The sequence below is a fragment of the Salvelinus namaycush genome, chromosome 19 (assembly GCF_016432855.1).
Source record: "Salvelinus namaycush isolate Seneca chromosome 19, SaNama_1.0, whole genome shotgun sequence".
In the NCBI taxonomy this organism is placed as follows: domain Eukaryota; kingdom Metazoa; phylum Chordata; class Actinopteri; order Salmoniformes; family Salmonidae; genus Salvelinus; species Salvelinus namaycush.
The window spans coordinates 43588382-43608622 of NC_052325.1; the positions used below are offsets into that span (position 1 = coordinate 43588382).

Below are 20241 nucleotides of genomic sequence, written 5' to 3' on the forward strand. Positions count from 1 at the left end.
AATAACGTGACATAGAAATCTGTAGCAGCCCTCAAGGTGTGCTGCAGTATGATGCAACTTTTAGGCTTCTAACCCATTGCTTTCTACTACATATAATAATACAATTAAATTATATCTTTACGTTAAAAAACGATAGCCTACCACTTCATCTTCAAGAATAGGACTTGGAAATATGGATGTATAGATTAGCCTAATTGTTTTACCTGAGCATAACCCAAAAACGAAGGACTTTTTTGCCAGCCCTACTCTGTTGGTTATGATTTTGTTGTCATGGAGGACTGATTGGGCTCGTTGATTCAAGTTGAAAAATAAATTCTGCGCTCATGGAATGGTATGCTTTGAGCACTACTGAAAAGAGCTATTTACATGTGAAAAATGAATGCCATATGCTGCATTTGCTATAGGCCTATTGTTTACCTTTTTGTTGGTGACACTTTGATATCTTGATAATATGCAGCTGTTTAAAGGGCAAATCCACAGATGAAACAACAACAAAACGGCCACCCCGCCTCTGTTTTGGTAAAAAGCTGAGGAATGGGTCTGGAGAAATGTAACCACTCTCAGATTAATAGACAGAGCTATGGATGCAAGGACTGACCATCCATATATTTTTTAACAATGTTATGAGGCTATACAGTGTTAACATTTATAATGTTTACAAACAGAGAAAAACAAGCTTATATTTTGGGTTCTCATGGAGTGTGACAGTTGAACTAAGCTCATGAAGCATTTCTAAGTTATATTCTTCAAGAATCAATGGATATATATATATATATATATATATATATCAATCCAGAAATGGATGTAGCAACTACAGATTGCCCCTTTAAGTCTATCAAAAGTGTGCGAGTTTCAGCATGTGTCCATTAGGCCTATGGATAATTTTTTTCATCAGCATGAATTGGATTGAGCAATAAAAGCCCCACTTTTATTCCATAGGCTGGGATCCGCACTGTGCAGCTGTTGCAAGAGCGCATATTTCACAGGCTGTCCACTGGTTTCGAAAACAAAGATTGATAGGCAGGTTAAACTTCTTGAATTCAACCATTATTGGGATCAAATACACATTTGGATATGTGAACAGCCATCCACAACAACCACAATCCATAAGGCGCAAATACTGTAGCTAAAAATGAGAGAGCAGCAGTGTGATTCACAATCACATCAATGCGCTATGTAAAGATCAATAATAACTGATATCCGTATCGCCGTAGACTACACCACTGCTGTCATCCTTACCTCCAAGTGTTTATTCAAATTGGATAATCTTTGGATGCCGACAGCAGTCACACCATTGGAAGACATAGCTTGGACTGTATGTAGCCTACAAAAGCCTATTCCTGCTCTTTTCCCACAATCCATCAAACACATTTGGTATATCATCATAGTGGGCTCTCGCTCAGGTGGAACAAACTTAAACTTGCACCTTTTTTCAACCCTGATTTGAATGTCATTGAGAAAATTTCAAAGATTTTTTTCTCTCGCAAACATCCTTTACGAATTTCAAAGTAATCTTCAAAGTAATCATCTAGTTTTTCAAAAGTATCTGTAATCTGATTACAATATTTTTGTAATCCGTTACTCCACAATCCTGCTCGCACATAAGAGGGAGGCTTGTGCTACAGCTGCTGCCACATACACAGATCAAATACACCACTGGAACGCCGACTAAGCTGTTTACATGTCCTAACAATTCTAAACATTGCTCAGAAAACCAGGTATTTTAAATCGCATATGCAAACTTTGATTATGAGCTTACGCTCATTAGTATGGCCTTCTGCCATAATCAGTTTAATGTTGCATTATTCGTGTACATGTAAGCATACTCATTGTTTCCCCCATATGCATTTAGCAGAAATATATAATGTAGATATATGGATGTAGGCCCCAGCAATGTAAGCCCCAGCAATTTTCTTTATGCAAAACCATCTAAGACTCAGATCATACAAAATAATGTTACAATTACATCTAAACTGTTTTAAATCGGAATTTGATCTATGGCCTTAATATTGGGTCAAATGACATTCATTAGGCCCGTGATTCATTATTCATTACAGCTAAATAATTGAATGTATTAACTTAATAGTTTAGTTAAAAAAGCACTTTGAAGCTCATTTCTGAAGCTTCTATCTTGCAATAGGTCTACACACCATAGAAATACAATTGCTTTTACACAGCACACTACGATTCCCAGAGTGCATTTCAATTCCCAGGGTGCTAGAGCTGCTCGCTGGCTACTGTTAGCAAGCCCAGACAAACTCTTACCTTGTCGACTGTAGGAATTCATCGTAGGGTACCACTCCTGAGAAGCGAAACTGATGAAGAGGATGAGGACAATGGCCTCAGTACTCCTCTTGGGGGTGTAAGATGAACACCATCCGCCGTCCGGCTGGATGGACACTGCGAGGAAGACTATGACGAAGGGGGGGGGGGGGGTCTCAAGGGCTCATTCTAGACAACGCAGCTTTCAGGGTATTGCCGTTGGCTTGCTTCTTCACTCCTGTGAATTCAACCTGTCAAGGGCACATGAACACACAAGTTTGAGTGAGGTTAGTCATATGTGGACCAAGTATGCTCCCATTAAATAAATACTATATAGGCATATTACTTCACATATAATGCACCTGTACAAGCCTTTGTACAGTGCCTTCGGAAAGTATTCAGACCTCTTGACTTTTTCTGCATTTTGTTACATTACAGCCTTATTCTAAAATAGATTAACATTTAATGAAACTATGTCAATCATTATTTGAATATGTTGGTAACCCGTTATATAAAAGTGATAATGCCCTCGAAGCCGGTGTTTGGAGGATATATTTGCACGGTTTGCCATCCCTCGACCTCATCTCGGGCCTAACAACACCCGTGCCAATATATCCACATTTATAAAAAAAATAAAAAATACAGTTAACAGTGCATGTCAGAGCAAAACCAAGCCATGAGGTCGAAAGAATTGTACGTAGAGCTCCGAGAAATGATTGTGTCGAGGCAAAGATCTGGGGAAGGGTACCAAAACATTTCTGCAGCATTGAAGGTCCCCAAGAACACAGTGGCCTCCATCATTCTTAAATGGAAGAAGTTTGGAATCACAAACACTCTTCCTAGAGCTGGCGGCCCGGGCAAACTGAGTAATCGGGGGAGAAGGAGGTGACCAAGAACCCAATGGTCACTCTGACAGAGCTCCAGAGTTCCTCTGTGGAGATGGGAGAACCTTCCAAATGGACAACCATCTCTGCAGCACTCCACCAATCGGGCCTTTATGGTAGAGTGGCCAGACAGAAGCCACTCCTCAGTAAAAAGCACATGACAGCCCACATGGAGTTTGCCAAAAGTCACCTAAAGACTCTCAAATAATGAGAAACAATATTCTCTGGTCTGATGAAACAAAGATTGAACTCTTTGGCCTAAATGCCAAGAGTCACGTCTGGAAGAAACCTGCACCATCCCTACGGGGAAGCATGGTGGTGGCAGCATCATGCTGTGGGGATGTTTTTCAGCAGCAGGAACTGGGAGACTAGTCAGGATCGAGGGAAAGATGAACGGAGCAAAGTACAGAGAGATCCTTGATGGAAACCTGCTCAGGACCTCCGACTGGGGAGAAGGTTAACCTTCCAACAGGACAACGACCCTAATCACACAGCCAAGACAATGCTGTAGTGGCTTCAGGACAAGTCTCTGAATGTCCTTGAGTGGCCCAGCCAGAGCCCGGACTTGAACCTGATCGAACATCTCTGGAGAGACCTGAAAATAGCTGTGCAGCAACGCTCCCCATCCATCTTGACAGAGCTTGAGAGGATCTGCAGAAAAGAATGGGAGAAACTCCTCAAATACAGGTGTGCCAAGCTTGTAGCGTCATACCCAAGAAGACTCTAGGCTGTAATCGCTGCCAAAGGTGCTTCAACAAAGTACTGAGTAAAGGGTCTGAATACTTATGTAAATGTGATATGTTTTTTATGTTCAATAAATTAGCAAAAATGTTTAAAGAAAACTGTTTTTGTTTTGTCATTATGGGGCATTGTGTGTAGATTGATGAGGGGAAAAAACAATTTAATTAATTTTAGAATAAGGCTGTAATGTAACAAAATGAGTAAAAAGTCAATGCACTGTATAAGTGCAGACGGTCTCTCTTTCAGTCCTGTAGACTATTAGATATCATCCTGTACAAAAATAGTCAGTCTCAATTCTAACAGATTCTTCACTACAAGGGCAGTTTGGGTTACACATGCTAACACTGAGATCGCCTCCAGTCCTTCCCTGTACACAAGGTGCCTAAAAGGTGCCAATGCTGTCCACAGGCTAGGGCAAACAATGAGACAGTGACAGAATCACATACAGGCAGTTACACCCACACGCGCCACACACACACACACACACACTGCCCTTCTCAGTAGAGAGAGGTACTTAACAATGAAAAGGTCAGTCCTGTATTTAACCACAGAAATAATAACAGCCAAATATGGCCTTCATTGGAGTAGGTTAATAACTTATTCAGAAGACTGGGCCTGGGCAAAACCCTAAGCCTCGGCTGCAAAAGCAGCATCAAAGCCTGTCTTACTGCTATTATACAGCACAATATTAACATCACCTCCGACATTCTAAACCACAGTGTTTACTTTCCGGTGTCAACGATGCACATTAGTTCCATTGCTTTGGTGAGGCCACACGACACATTGTCTCAATCTACCCCCTCTGCTCCAATATAATAGTCCAACCTGTCAAACAAGACAGCATTTAGTTGTCTTCACTCGCTATTTGACACACAACACATAATTTCCACTCTTTCTGGCATGGCACACATCCCTAAAAACAATACACATCTGTGCAACACTCAACACTCTCAGGCTGCCCTCCGATTCGCCATACTCCCCCCCCCCCGAAGTGTGCACTTTCATGGATTTACAAGGAATGAACAGGTGTGAGCAATATGGTTAAACACATGCTTATACCAATCCAATGGTTTGAAATCAATGAGGGAGCGTGAACAAGTGGACACTTGGCTAAGTAAGGTAGAGATTTGGACTGCAGCCCTTGAACTGGAACATCTGCCCTTCTGTTTCCTCAATGCAAAAGGGTTCCAAGGTCAAGCAATTATTTGACACCAAATGAAAATCAGATTCGTGTTCAGCAGGGAGAAAACGTTTAGAAACGAGGAGGTAACTACTGAACTTGTGCAATAGGAACACAGATGTTCATTTACAAAAGGCCCTACTTAGTTTAATACCACTCAGGAGGAACGGGTCAAAAAGACTTACCAATACTACAGTCTGTGCTGACGAGATCTCCTCAGTGTACGTGTGCATGCGTGCGCGTGGAATAACATATGGCCTGGAGGGATCCAGTGACATAATACTCAAAGTGACAATCTGGTAAGGGGGAGTGTTGGCTTGTCGTCTGATCTGCCGCGCCATGAGAGACTTCCCAGCATACGTTTGCGCTGCTATAGTCAACCCAACCATATTTTTAAAAATCAGGGGAAGTTGGGGTCTGTCGCATATAAATGTCGTAACACATAAATGTCAAACCAAAGCCATAGCATGTTGAGCATTTGTGAATAGACTAGGGTTCTTGACAAACAAGGTCATTATTTTACTGTAAAAGGCTAATTTGTTCATAATGACTAACCTGGATAAATGAAGGTTAAATAAAATTGTCAACACTCCATTAACGGCTCATATAACATGACTACTCATATCAATATACATGAATATGATAATTAATAATTATCTAATAATTATCTTGCAAATCTGTCTTAACATCTCCATCTTAAAGGCCCAGTGCATTCAAAAACCTGATTTACCTGTGTTTTAGATATTTCCACACTATGAGGTTGGAATAATCTTATGAAATTGGGAAAAGTATGATAATACCCTTTTAGTGTAAGAGAGATTTCAAAAGACCGCCTGAAATTTCAGCCCATTTTGGTGAGATGGAGTTTATCACCAGGCGGTAAATGAGTTAATAAACCAACAAGAAAGAGTTCCAAACCTCCCTGCCAATAACCGCTAGTTTTCAGCTTGCCCTCCCCACTGAGACCACTCCCAGACAGTCCTGGCAAAAGCCTTGCTTTAGAAATTGCTTTTTTCTAAGAAGCTCTTTTTTGTTTATTTTTCAGCATTTTAATTTAAAACAAATCACAGTACGGTATTTAATTGTTACCCAGAAATGATTTGATATTAAGAGCAAAACGACTGCATTGGACCTTACTGTTTCCAGTTGTAGGCCCTTTTGACCGACCGATTGGATAAGAAGTGCACATCAAAAATATACAGGTCTGAAAATGTCTCCTCACTTGACAGAAATGTGTCTCTTGCAGCCAATAAAATAATTCATTTCCCCAGTGCTCCGAACTGTACCGAAGGTAATCATGTCTGCATAAAAATAACACGGGGCCGAGATTGCCAGCGGTAAACAACAATTAGGGCCGTGCCGCGCGCAAAATTAATCACTGAAATGTACTTCTGGTGTTCGACAGTTACTGCCTGCCTCTCGAGCCTAATTGAGTATGAATAATTCACTCAGGGACCACAATTAACGGTAGTGTATGTACATCCCTGCACGTATGTATCGGAAAAATTACGCGTTATTGTGTTTTTGTTGTGGTTTAAATTTTTCTTCCATTTATTGACAGAGGCTGCTCCTGAAAGTTTTTGTTAAGGCAGGTGATGGCTGGGGTGGAGTGGAACTTATAGACTTCTATACAAGGCCTAGATAAGAAATCTAAATGATAGCTCTTGTCTAGAAGGGTCTGGTGTTCACAAAGGCTTGGATAGGAACAGGTGAGCATTTAGGGTGCAAAGCCCCTCCCCAAAAATATTGTCTGGTGTGAGGACCCCATGGTTGTCTGAACTCATTGGTGCTGATGGCAGGGCACTTGGGAGACAACAGGGGAGAGGAAAGGGAGAGAAGGGAAGGCGGGAGAAAGTGGAGCCTGGCTGTGCTGAGAGAAAAGTGACACCTTATCTGACATGACAGAACCCTCCCCATGTTGACACAATACTCGCTGCTGCATGCTCATGTTCTCAGAGAAAAGAGAGACGAGCCGTAGCCCGCAGGTTTCACATCAATCAGCAGTTAAAAAAAAGGACAGGCACAAGCACAGACAATCGCTGGGATATTGCTCAGTGTGATGTTGGAGTTCTCGTAGGGGCAGGGAGTGTGGTATGTGTTGGCTAGGAGAGCGTGGGGGCTGGGGAGGCTCGTATCTCAAAACTGAATAGGTAGAAGTCTTGACCCTTTCAATGAGTAATAGACAGCAATGCCTCAAAACTGACAGTTCTGTCGAAAAGTTAAACATTCTCAACAGTTGACAAGAACAAAACAGCCCTTGGAAATCCAACTGACTTCCCAGTTAAGGATTTAGTCCGGCGTTAGGCAGTAAAAAACGCTTCTGACTCTACCTGCACTTATTTCAAGTTATTATACTAAATGTCTGCCAAATATTTTATGGTGGAATGCAAACAGAGGTAACAAAAATATTATTCCATGTTCTCGACAAAGCTTCCCGTAATCCACAAGTCTGAGATGAGACAATTAAAACTACATTAACATTCAAATCTGGCACTGTACTATAATTGGTGCTGTTCACAGACTAAACTACTCTTCGCGTTAGGCTTTCTGCCATTTTGTTAGCTACAAGTACCCTGACACCGATGTCTGTCAGCTTTAAAGCTTAGAACTGTCAAACTTTGTGAACACCAGACCCTTCTAGACAAGAGCTATCATTTAGATTTCTTATCTAGGCCTTGTATAGAAGTCTAAAGTGGTGAAGACACTGTCATTTATACAACGGGCGGGTCTAATCCTGAATGCTGATTGGTTAAAACCACATTCCAGCCGGTGTCTATTACAAAAGTTGCCACTGGCTAAATCTATGACGTTAAAATGCCTATTTAATGTTCCATCTGACTGTGCAATCCACTGTCTCATCAGCCCATCCAGGCAACTTATAAACTTGATCTCCACTATAAAAAGCAGCCAGTATGGCAATGGAACATTTAGAACGAACGACTGGGTTGCGTCCATAGATACAGAACAAAAAGACTGAACGACTGTCTCTAGTAACCCTTGATTTGTGTCGGGACTATATCTTGTGGAAGGATGAAATAGTATGAATAAATTTATCAAATTAACATTTAATGAAACTATGTCAATCATTATTTGAATATGTTGGTAACCCGTTGTATAAAAGTGATAATGCCCTCGAAGCCGGTGTTTGGAGGATATATTTGCACGGTTTGCCAGCCCTCAACCTCGTCTCGGGTCTAACAACACCCGTGCCAATATATCCTCCAAACACCGGCTTCTCAGGCATTATCACTTAAATATGGCTTTGTGGGCTTGAATTGTTAGTTGCTGAGATTTGATGTTTTGAGGTTATTCTGTTGTGGAACTTTAACATTCGCTGTATCCATTATGTTATGGACTGGCTTCATATACAGTGCATTCGGGAAAGTATTCAGACCCTTTTACTTTTTCCACATTTTGTTAAGTTACAACCTTATTCTACAATTGATTCAATCATTTTTTTCTCTCATCAATCAACACACAATATCCCATAATGACAAAGTGAAAACAGGTTTTTTGTAATGTTGGCAAATTTATTAAAAATAACTAAATGAAATACCTTATATACATAAGTATTCAGACGCTTTGCTATTAGACTCGAAATTGAGCTCAGGTACATCCTGTTCCCATTGGTCATCCTTGAGATGTTTCTACAACTGTCTATATAAAAGGTCCCACAGTTGACAGGGCATGTAAGAGCAAAAACCAAGCCATGAGGTCGAAGGAATTGTCTGTAGAGCTCCGAGACAGGATTGTGTCGAGGCACAAATCTGGGGAAGGGTACCAAAACATTTCTGCAGCATTGAAGGTCCTCAAGAACACAGTGGCTTCCATCATTCTTTAAAGGAAGAAGTTTGGAACCACCAACACTCTTCCTAGAGCTGGCCACCCGGCCAAACTGAGCAATTGGGGGAGAAGGGCCTTGGTTAGGGAGGTGACCAAGAACCCAATGGTCACTCTGACAGAGCTCTAGAGTTCCTCTGTGGAGATGGGAGAAACTTCCATAAGGACAACCATCTCTGCAGCACTCTAGCAATCAGGCCTTTATGGTAGAGTGGCTAGACGGAAGCCACTCCTCAGTAAAAGCACATGACAGCCCACATGAAGTTCGCCAAAAGGCACCTAAAGGACTCTCAGACCATGAGAAACAAGATTCTCTGATCTGATGAAACCAAGATTGAACTGAATGCCAAGCATGAATGCCAAGTCACGTCTGGAGGAAACCTGAAAGCATCCCTACGGTGAAGCATGGTGGTGGCAGCATCATGCTGTGAGGATGTTTTTCAGCGGCAGGGACTGGGAGACTAGTCAGGATCGAGGGAAAGATGAACGGCACAAAGTACAGAGAGATCGTTGATGAAAACCTGCTCCAGAGCACTCCGGACCTCAGACTGGGGAGAAGGTTCACCTTCCAACAGGACATCAACCCTAAGCACACAGCCAAAACAATGCAGGAGTGGCTTTGGGACAAGTCTCTGAATGTCCTTCAGTGGCCCAGGCAGAGCCCGGACTTGAACCTGTTCGAACATCTCTGGAGAGACCTGAAAATAGCTGTGCAACGACGCTCCCCATCCAACCTCACAGAACTTAAGAGGATCTGCAAAGAAGGGAGAAACTCCCCAAATAAAGGTATGCCAATCTTGTAGAATCATACCCAAGAAGACTCAAGGCTGTAATCGCTGCCAAAGGTTCTTCAACAAAGTACTGAGTAAAGGGTCTGAATAGTTATGTAAATGTGGTATTTCCGTTCCTATTACTTTATAAAATTAACTGTTTTTGCTTTGTTATTATGGGGTATTGTGTGTAGATTGATGAGGGAGAAAAAATATTTAATCAATTTTAGAATAAGGCTGTAACATAACAAAATGTGGAAAAAGTCTGAATGCACTGTATGCAGTCATTTCTCTCAAACGTTTCCTTGTAATCTTATAGTGCAGAGTTTACTTCCTGATGCTGATCAACCATGTGGTAAAACAAACATTATTACAGCATAAAATAACAAATCCCCAAAATAATATAAGCACATAACAGGTAGTGATGGGGGAGGGGGATTTGATACAGTTACATATATGATATATCGTATTGTATTAGCAATATCGCAATATTATTTTTGTGCTGGTTGGCTTAGGGAATTTTCCTTCATAGCTTGTTCTCCGTCTTCTTTTTAAATAGGGAGCCAATTTATTTTCAGCACTTTTATTTCTAGGACTGAACAAAACCTGTCTTCTCATGGCTCTCTCTTGTCCCTCTGCAGCAGATATATGGTGAGCAATATGTTTGGAATCGCAATAAAATCACAGTATCAAATCGCAATACATATAGAATCGTGAGAATTGCAATACATATCGTATTGGCACCTAAGTATTGTGATCATATCGTATCGTGAGGTCCCTGGCAATTCCCAGCACTAATAATAGACCTACTCATTAGTCCCTGTCTAGTTTAGGCGGAATCAGCTTTTTCAGTACAGTGAAGGACTAACTGTCAAACAAAGATAAGTTTGCATTAAATCCTATTTTACTTTTAGGTGGCAGCAACGCTGACAGACATCTGGTTAATAAAATAACATCTTATCCAGTTCTATAAATGTTAGCAGCAGAGTTAAACGTCTCTTCAACAGTGCAATACTATGTCAGAAATGTGCTATTTTAGTTTACAAGTTCAGCTCACTGGAGAAGAAAAGACATGGGAAATGTAAATTCTGTCATGTGTAGGCTAAGTTCTCATCCAAGCCTCAGCATTGAGTGGTTACGTACTCAACATTGACAATGAACTCTGCTCGGCGTGTCTCTATAGTTGAAATCCTGACACCCCGCCTTGTGCCGCGGCCACAAAAGCCAGTCAATTTTCAGCCAAACAAAAAGCAGGAAGTGAACACTTTCCCTGCCATCTACCGAGCCTTCTAAACGACATCCGTGTCAACTTGCCCTCTCTACCACCATTTTACCATCACTTTCTTTCGCTGTCTCTCCTTTTATTTTCTCCTACCTTCCCTCCGCAATGTCATTAACCTGTTCTCTGCCATTCTCAAAAACTCACGTTACCACACTCACTCCATCATTTGTCCTCCATTTCTTCACATCTCCATAGTCGCTGCAGCACTTTAACAAGCAGTAGAATGAGGGAGAACAAGGCAAACTCTGTTTACTGTGCCCCGCTGGTGAGGCGTAGGCGTCATGTCACCTTGTCTCCCTGACATTAATGGACCATTAGCATTCATTAGAGCGACAACGTCAACAAACAAGACCGTTCTAATTGACAACTCTGCATAATTGCCAATTCTTGGGGACTTTTTTAAACCGTCTGGAACAGGCCAAATAAACAACAGCAGGGTCTGAGTTCCGAGCCGCTCAATGGGATGCTAAACTGTTTGTTAACAGGGCTGAGGGGGCAATGGGTACAGGAGGGTGAAGCCAGGCACAACGGTCTGAGAATTCTTCTATTGGCTGAGTCATGTTCAGTGGGGAGAAAACGTTTTGAAATAGAGTGAAACAGGGAGTTACTAACTGAACGTATCTAATAGGTTAATTTTTGTTTTCTGTTGCAAAACATTTGAAAAGTTTGCTATGATGTGCACTACTGAACACGACCCTGGTATCAAAGCATGTCCTGTGAAATCAGATGAATCTGGCCAGGTGTTGTTACGGAAAATACACATAAGTTTTAAAAAATAGAGTACAAAAAATATTGCACCACCTCTCTTAAAACGTACCATACAATACAGCAAACGCGTTGACTATTTGACTAAGCTTATGAGGCATTTATGTGTTTTATTCTTCAAGAATGAATGGGTAAATATCATTCATTTATACAGTAAGTCGAAAAATGAATGTAGCAATTATGGATTCTGGCTTTAAACAGATTTTTATTCTCAGCAGTAGAAAACTTGGGTTGTTACACCATTCAGTCCCTTTCCCTGAGATCGAGTTGTCATTAAGGAGCGGTCCTCTGTCAGTGCCAAGTTCTTGAAAGGCTGCTATGACCTTCTTCCTGTGAGGATTGGAATTTACGAGTCAGGAACGCCAGTCCTTGAGAACTGGAATGTGGAAAAAATTGCTTCAGCTAGACGCTAGGCGCAAGAGCACAGATTAAAGCTTGTATGTTTACTACTTAATTTGAGGCCTCTGGGAGAATCTCAAATGCATTTCCTTGATTCCTCATGTCCTCTCTCCTCGCCTCCTTCTCAAAACCCATTTGATGAGAAGGTCAGAGGGCCTTCCCCTTTGACCTTCTCATCCAATGGATTTTGGGTAGGACGCGAGGAAAGAGAATGCAATGAATAAAGGCAATGCAATCGAGACTCTCCCTCTGACTCCAGTTTAGATAACCCTGATTCACTGATGTCACCTCCTCACCTCATATACGAACTCAAACACAGACATAGGCCTACAAATACCATACCAACACATAACCCCAATAAGTCAAGTTCAACACATGCAAAAACCAACAAACTCTGACATGCACATTTGAACAATAACTAACAACATCATTACATGATTAAAAAGGAACAGTGCATATTCTACTAATTACACAAACTACCTCAATTCCATGTATATGCAATAGCAATGCATATAGCCTGCAAAACAAGTATTGAAATGCTATAAAGTTAAAGCTGCAATATGAAACTTTTTGGGAGAAAAGACCAAATTCACATAGAAATGTGAGTTATAGATCTGTCAGTCTCATTGAAAGCAAGCCTAAGAAGCAGTAGATATGTTCTATGTGCGGCATTTCTATGCTTCCCATTTTTAAGTTTAGTTTTTGTGTCTTTTACACCAGCATCAAACAGCTGAAAATACTATATTTTGGGTTATTGAAAAAATATTTCACAGCTGCTTAGATGGTACAATGATTCTCTACACTTTACATTGCTTGTTTTATCAAACTGAAATTAGGCTAACTATTCGAATTTTATGGCGGAGCGATTTCAGCATATTGCGCCTTTAATACAATGTTACAGGTTTAAGAGAAACTTAAAGGGGAAATTTGCAGTTCAAACACCAACAAACACCAACATATAAAATTATGGAGTAGCCTTCCACGAAGCACAAGCCAATTTTTAAGCAAATATGACATCGATGCCATGGAAAATTCTGGCAATTACTGGTCTACTAATTGAAGTAAACAAGATGTCACTAAGTAGCGTAAATCGATGTGAACAGCAGGATTTGTTAAATGTCACCTGAAAACATTGTGGGGAATCCAATATGGTAAATAGGGTCCACCCTCTCTGCCCAGAGTGGGTGAAAACGCACTTTGGTGATGAAATTTCACTTCCTATGTTATAAACTACATTTTACCAAGACAAATATGATTATTTGTTCTGAATTGTTCAGTGAGGTCTTTCTCTTACATATGATTCAGAAAATATCCCAAAGTCGGATTTCATAACATTATTCATCCGGTAATAAGCACCGAGCTCTGCTGACAGAGTGGTGCCGCTTTCTCGCAGCGACGTTTGAGGATTTTACATGTTGTGGTGGTTGTCTGCAAAGTTGTCTCCGCGGGTTGTAAAAAACGAAATTAACATGACAGGAGCGGAATTAAATGTAAAAGGCTTTGAAAATAAAAGGTGCTTTGCTGACATTTCACAAAGATATGCTTGTTTTTGTGAGAAATCTTCTAAAAATAACAGGAATTTCGCATTAATATAAAAAGCATATATTAAAATACTACATGTCACGTCTCAAAATCGATATCTATCCTTACCAGTATTGGTTTGGGTGTAGTGGACTACATATCATTCAACTAGTAATTTAACTACATTTTGCAGTAGCTTGGTGGGAGTTAAACTAAATTAAAATCTTTGTAGTGTTTTCAGTTGTTAATTACTTTTTTTTGCCATGTAGAAGTGTAGCTAACTACTGGAAGTACACACTACTTTTTTGCTCAAATAAAATATGCAAGAAGTAATAGGCAAGAATTTCCTTTCTTTTTCAGCATCAGACCTGCCTAATTCTTTCATAAAACATATATTTTTCGTTTTATAGGCTAAATTACACATTCTGCTAACATCTGACTCCAGAGTGATCTGTTCTTTTAATTTGTAGTCTATGACATTTCACATTTAGATACGATAATTTGGTAACACTTTACATGATACCCAGCGCTATAACACGTTATGACACGGTCATAACCAGGTCATAACAGCTGTCATAACACTATCCTGACCCATATATTTACACCTGCAGTGACATATATTGCGTTATTTTAGGACACCTACATAAGTCTCAAAAACCCACATTTATTCAAATGTGTTTTTTCCCTGCCAAGAAGTTTCCTTTCGTTTTAAAGTTTGTTTCTTAAGTCCTTTGTTGTTGTTGTAATGAATTCTGTTAACAGTCATGTTTTTCCCATCATATTTTAAATAACTTGCAGAAAATACACTTTATGACACTGTCATGAAGCATTATGGCCATCATAATCATATAAGCCAGATAGGCCTATCATGTACATGCCCTTATGTCACTAGTCATCAGTCAAAAAGAGGGTGTCTTGTCCTGCTCCTTAAATCTGCTCATCCCAGTCATCAGTAACAGAGTATTGGGGTAGGTGCATGTCTGACATCAATTTGTGGGCAATGATCATTTAATATGGTCAGTTTCAGAAAATGTTATATAACATAAACAAGTAACCATGAAATAACTAGTGTGGTAGGTTTTGACTCTTATGTAGGTGTCATAACCAGCCATGAAATGATGCAATATCCTGTGTGTCACAACAGGTCTAAATACAGTGCACTTGGAAAGTATTCAGACCCCTTGACTTTTTACGTTACAGCCTTATTCTAAAATGCATTATAGTTTTTCCCCCTCATCAATCTACGCACAATACACCATAATGACAAAGCAAAAACAGGTTGACAGAAATGTTTGCAAAATACCCCCTGAAATATCAAATTTACATAAGTATTCAGACCCTTTACTCAGTAATTTGTTGAAGCACCTTTGGCAGCGATTACAGCCTCAAGTCCTCGACACACCTGTATTTGGGGAGTTTCTCCCATGCTTCTCTGCAGATCCTCTCAAGCTCTGTCAAGGTTGGATGGGGAGCGTCGCTGCACAGCTATTTTCAGGTCTCTCCAGAGATGTTCAATTAAGTCCGGGCTCTGGCGTGGCCACTCATGGACATTCAGAGACTTGTCCCAAAGCCACTCCTGTGTTGTCTTGGCTGTGTGCTTAGGGACGTTATCCTGTTGGAAGGTGAACCGTCGCCCCAGTCTGAGGTCCTGACCGCTCTGCAGCAGATTTTCATCAAGGATCTCCCTGTACTTTGCTCCGTTCATCTTTCCCCTCAACCCTGACTAGTCTCCCAGTCCCTGCAGCTGAAAAACATCCCCACATCATGATACTGCCACCACCATGCTTCACTGTAGGGATGGTGCCAGGTTTCCTCCAGATGTGATGCTTGGCATTCAGGCCTGAGAGTCCTTTAGGTGCCTTTTGGCAAACTCCATTCGGGCTGTCATGTGCCTTTTACTGAGGAGTGGCTTCCGTCTAGCCACTCTACCATAAAGGCCTGATTGGTGGAGTGCTGCAGAGATGATTGTCCTTCTGGAAGGTTCTCCCATCTCCATAGAGGAACTCTAAAGCTCTGCCATAGTGACCATCGGGTTTTTGGTCAACTCCCTGACCAAGGCCCTTCTCCCCCGATTGTTCCGTTTGGCTGGGGCGGCCAGCTCTAGGAAGAGTCTTGGTGGTTCCAAACTTCTTCCATTTAAGAATGATGGAGGCCATTGCTTTCTTGGGGTCATTTTTTGTTACCCTTCCCCAGATCTGTGCCTCGACACAATCCGTCTCTGAGCTCTACGGACCATTCCTTCGACCTCCTGGCTTGGTTTTTGCTCTGACATGCACGGTCAACTGTGGGACCTTATATAGACAGGTGTGTGCCTTTCCAAATCATGTCCAATCAATTGAATTTACCACAGGTGGACTACAATCAAGTTGTAGAAACATCTCAAGGATGATCAACAGAAACAGAATGCACCTGAGCTCAATTTTGAGACTCATAGTAAAGGGTTAAAATACTTATGTTAATAAGGTGTTTCTGTTTTTTTATACACTTGCAAAAAATATATACAAACCTTTTTTTGCTTTGTCATTATGGGGTATTGTGTGTAGATTGATGAGACATTTTAGTTTAATCCATTTTAGAATAAGGCTGTAAGGTAACAAAGTGTGGAAAAAGTCAACGGGTCTGAATACTTTCCCGAATGCACTTTATATGTGTCATGACAGTGTAATGACACTCCGGATTAGAGAAGAAAGAGTTCAACAGCTAAATTCAACAGCTAGCCTTTCAATATCCAGCCTAGCTGACGCAATGCTATTTTCCATATTTTTTACCACTTTTTTTCTGTGGCCTTATTTTACTCATTGGTCAAAAAAATGCGTTTATGATTGGACACCCTCGAATTAGCAACCAATACCAACTCAGCTGTGAAAAATTGTCACTTGCGAATTAACTCCATTAACTACATGAAATAACATACAGGATTTCACGAGCTACAGATTTTAAAAAACGAATTCACACAAAAGTGCAATAGTGTCAATTTGTAACATGCATAATCAGCGATAACCCAATAATCTTACTTCAACTAGTTACACACTGGGGAGCTCGAGTGATAATGTAACAGTTGTGTTCGTGGAATCTTACAGGACTAACGTTACATGTTTATCCGATTTGAGTATTGGACCATGGAGATCACTGTATTGCTTCAAAATATCGCCCGTGTAAGTAATGTAGCTACTCATGAAATACGTTATGACATTAAGATGTTATCTGACATTAAGATCCTACACACCCACCACTTCCCAAAGATATATGTAACTAGGCGATACTTGAATTGAAAAAGAAAGTCAAAACCATAGCTACCAAGAAATAGATCACGATAACAACTTCACCTCGGTCTGAATAGTGTTGCAAATTTTATCAAATCAAGCAAACATGGTTTAAATTGTCCAATCTCACAACTGCTGTATCAGATTGTCGTATTTGTGTAAAAGAAAGCTACCTGAACAAACGCCCTCCTGAATGTTGTGATTTCTATCCAGGCTCCGTATGCAGCAGCCCCACTCTATCGAACATGTAGAATTTAGGACCCGTTGGAGAAAACGCCAGTGAGAGAGTCATTCACAGATTCCGCCATACTGGATTTTGGCTAACCAATAAATCACGTGTCGTGCACTATACCTCAGTGGTCGCGCTCTCCTGCATTTCCTTAGGAGGCGGGTTCACCGAATGATGTCGGTCGGCTTGTTTGACACTGGAGTAACTTCATGTTGCCACAGAATGCTGTTCAGGGTTGAGTAGCTTACTTTCTAAATGTAATCTGTAACAGTTACTAGTTACCTGTCCAACATTGTAATTAGTAACGTAATTTTTTTTTTAACCCAAATTACTTCCAATTACTATCCCCTTATGGCTACACGACAAAATCCTAATTTCGTTGCCTACTCGGGACGAGAGGCCGTGACCGACGCTAGTTTAATGTGAGCGGTTCGGGAGATGCAATATGAGGGTGATCAGCAATAGCCAATAGCCAATGAGAGCTCGCAAGAGAAGCCAGTGAGATGACGAAGTTGTTTCGCATCACCCAGAATGTGTAGACGCTCGAGCAGGAGCGATGACTAGGACAACTACTAGTATGCGTTTGTGCTTGCCAAAGTGTCAAATCGTTACAGCTCTGACGTTCACAAGCAAGCAATGTTATTCAATTCAAAATGTTGGCTAGATACAGTATTTCAACTCTGTATGGCAATTGTGAATGTCTGACTGAAAACGTGTATGAGGCTGCTTTGAGCCACAGCTCGTAGCTAAATTACATTTAATCACATCATTGTTTTCGCGAGACAGCGTGGCATCACACGACCAGGGTTGGGTAGGTTACTTTCTAAATGTAATCCGTTAGTTACTAGTTACCTGTCCAAAATTGTAATCAGTAATGTAACTTTTGGATTACCCAAAATCAGTAACGTAATCTGATTACTTTCTCCTTAAGAGGCGTTAGAAGAAGACACAAATGTATGTTACCAATTAAATGACATTTATTGCAGGATAAAACCATGTTAAAGTTTACATAGCTGGCCATATATGGATGTTACATTTTACTTCATGGGTTGATTATGTAGGCTTCGTCTAACCCATTGCTTTCTACTACATATAATACGATTTAATTATATCTTTACATTAAAAACAAAGTCTATCAGAATTCCAGTAATTCCAATCAATGTTTATACCCCTTGATCTTCAAGAATAGGACATGGAAATATGGAAGTATAGATTAGCAAAATTGTTTTACCTGAGCATAACCCCAAAACTAAGGACTGATTAGTCAGCCCTAGTCTGTTGTTTATGATTTTGTTTTCATGGAGGACTGGTTGGGCTCATTGATTTGAGTTGGGGAAAAATGCTGCGCTCATGGCATGATTTGAGCACTATTGAGAAGTGCTATTTACATGTCAAAAATTAATGTCATATTCTGCATTTGCTTTAGGGCTATTGTTTACCTTTTTGTTGGTGACACTTTGATGTCTTGATAATATGCATCTGTTTATAGGGTAAATCCACAAATGAAACAGTAACTAAACAGTTTCCCCGCCTCTGTTTTGGTAAAAAGCTGAGGGATGGGCCTGGAGTAATGTAACCACTCTCATATTAATAGACAGAGCTATGGATGCAAGGACTGACCATCCATGATATAAAAATTATTGTTTTAACAATGTTATGAGGCTATACAGTGTTTGTTTACATTTACAATGTTCTCATGGAGTGTGACAGTTGAACTTAGCTCATGAGGCATCTATAAGTTACATTTTCAAGAATCACTGGATATACACTACCATTCAAAAGATTGGGGTCATTTAGAAGTGTCCTTGTTTTTGAAAGAAAAGCAATTTTTTTGTCCATTAAAATAACATAAAATTGATCAGAAATACAGTGTAGACATTGTTAATGTTGTAAATTACTATTGTAGCTGGAAACGGCAGATTTTTTATGGAATATCTACATAGGCATACAGAGGCCCATTATCAGCAACCATCACTCCTGTGTTCCAATTGCACGTTGTGTTAGCTAATCCTAGTTTATCATTTTAAAAGGCTAACTGATCATTAGAAAACCCTTCACAGCTGAAAAATATTGTCCTGATTAAAGAAGCAATAAAACTGGCCTTCTTTAGACTAGTTGAGTATCTGGAGCATCAGTATTTGTGGGTTCGATTACAGGCTCAAAATGGCCAGAAACAAATAATTTTCTTCTGAAACTCGTCAGTCTATTCTTGTTCTAAGAAATTAAGGTTATTCCATGTGACAAATTGCCAAGAAACTGAAGATCTCGTACAACGCTGTGTACTACTCCCTTCACAGAACAGCGCAAACTGGCTCTAACCAGAAAACAAGGATCTAAGTAACCCCAAACTTTTGAATGGTAGTGTATATATTTTTGATTTATTTAACCTTTATTTGACTACGCAAGTCAGTTGAGAACAAATGCTTAATTACAATGACGGCCTACCCCGGCCAAACCCTAATCCGGACGACGCTGGGCCAATTGTGCGCTGCCTCATGGGTCTCCCAGTCACGGCCAGCTGTGACACAGCCTGGGATCGAACCCTGATTTGTAGGGATGCCTTTGACCGCTGTGCTACTCGGGAGGCCCCCGCAAATTGATTTTAACAAACAATTGGTCCCCCAAAAAATGCGGCCCTCCGTTGAATTTCAAAATCCCAATGTGGCCCTCGAGCCAAAAAGTTTGCCCACCCCTGTTGTACGGTGACCCCGTCTGTGCCACATCTTTTAGTGTGAGCGACACTATGTTGGCTAGACAAAAAAAACTACAGGAAAGATGGTCATCATCATAGTGCTCTCTGACTTGTGGTCAGACTCGCTCAGGTGGAATAAACTTAATCTTCCACATTTATTCAAAGCTGAATTGGTATCATTATGTTTGTTTTTTTCACAAACATCTTTTCTGAATTTAAAAGTAATCATCTATTTTTTCCAAAGTATATGTAATCTGATTAAAATATTTTTTCTGGTAACATAACTGATTAGTACTTTTTTTGTAATCAGATTACATGTAATCAGTTACTCCCCAACCCTGATGCTATTATATGGCTTTTTAAAATTGCCTATTAAACTGTGGTGGGTCCACTTTTACAATTCCCAATATGAA

General features: G+C 40.4%; 1 protein-coding gene across 1 annotated transcript in view; it reads right to left on the bottom strand.

Annotated features, from left to right (window-relative positions):
• The window catches only part of hdac4 (histone deacetylase 4), a 233878-nt gene extending 216336 nt beyond the window's left edge, over positions 1-17542 (bottom strand). The window contains exons 1-2 of the mRNA XM_039015050.1: positions 17081-17542; positions 2266-2513 (exon numbers count right to left, since the gene is read on the bottom strand). Coding sequence (XP_038870978.1) covers positions 2266-2287 — 22 coding nt within the window. The 5' untranslated portion in view covers positions 2288-2513; positions 17081-17542. The remainder of the gene's footprint in view (positions 1-2265; positions 2514-17080) is intronic.
• Positions 17543-20241: the final 2699 nt, after the last annotated feature.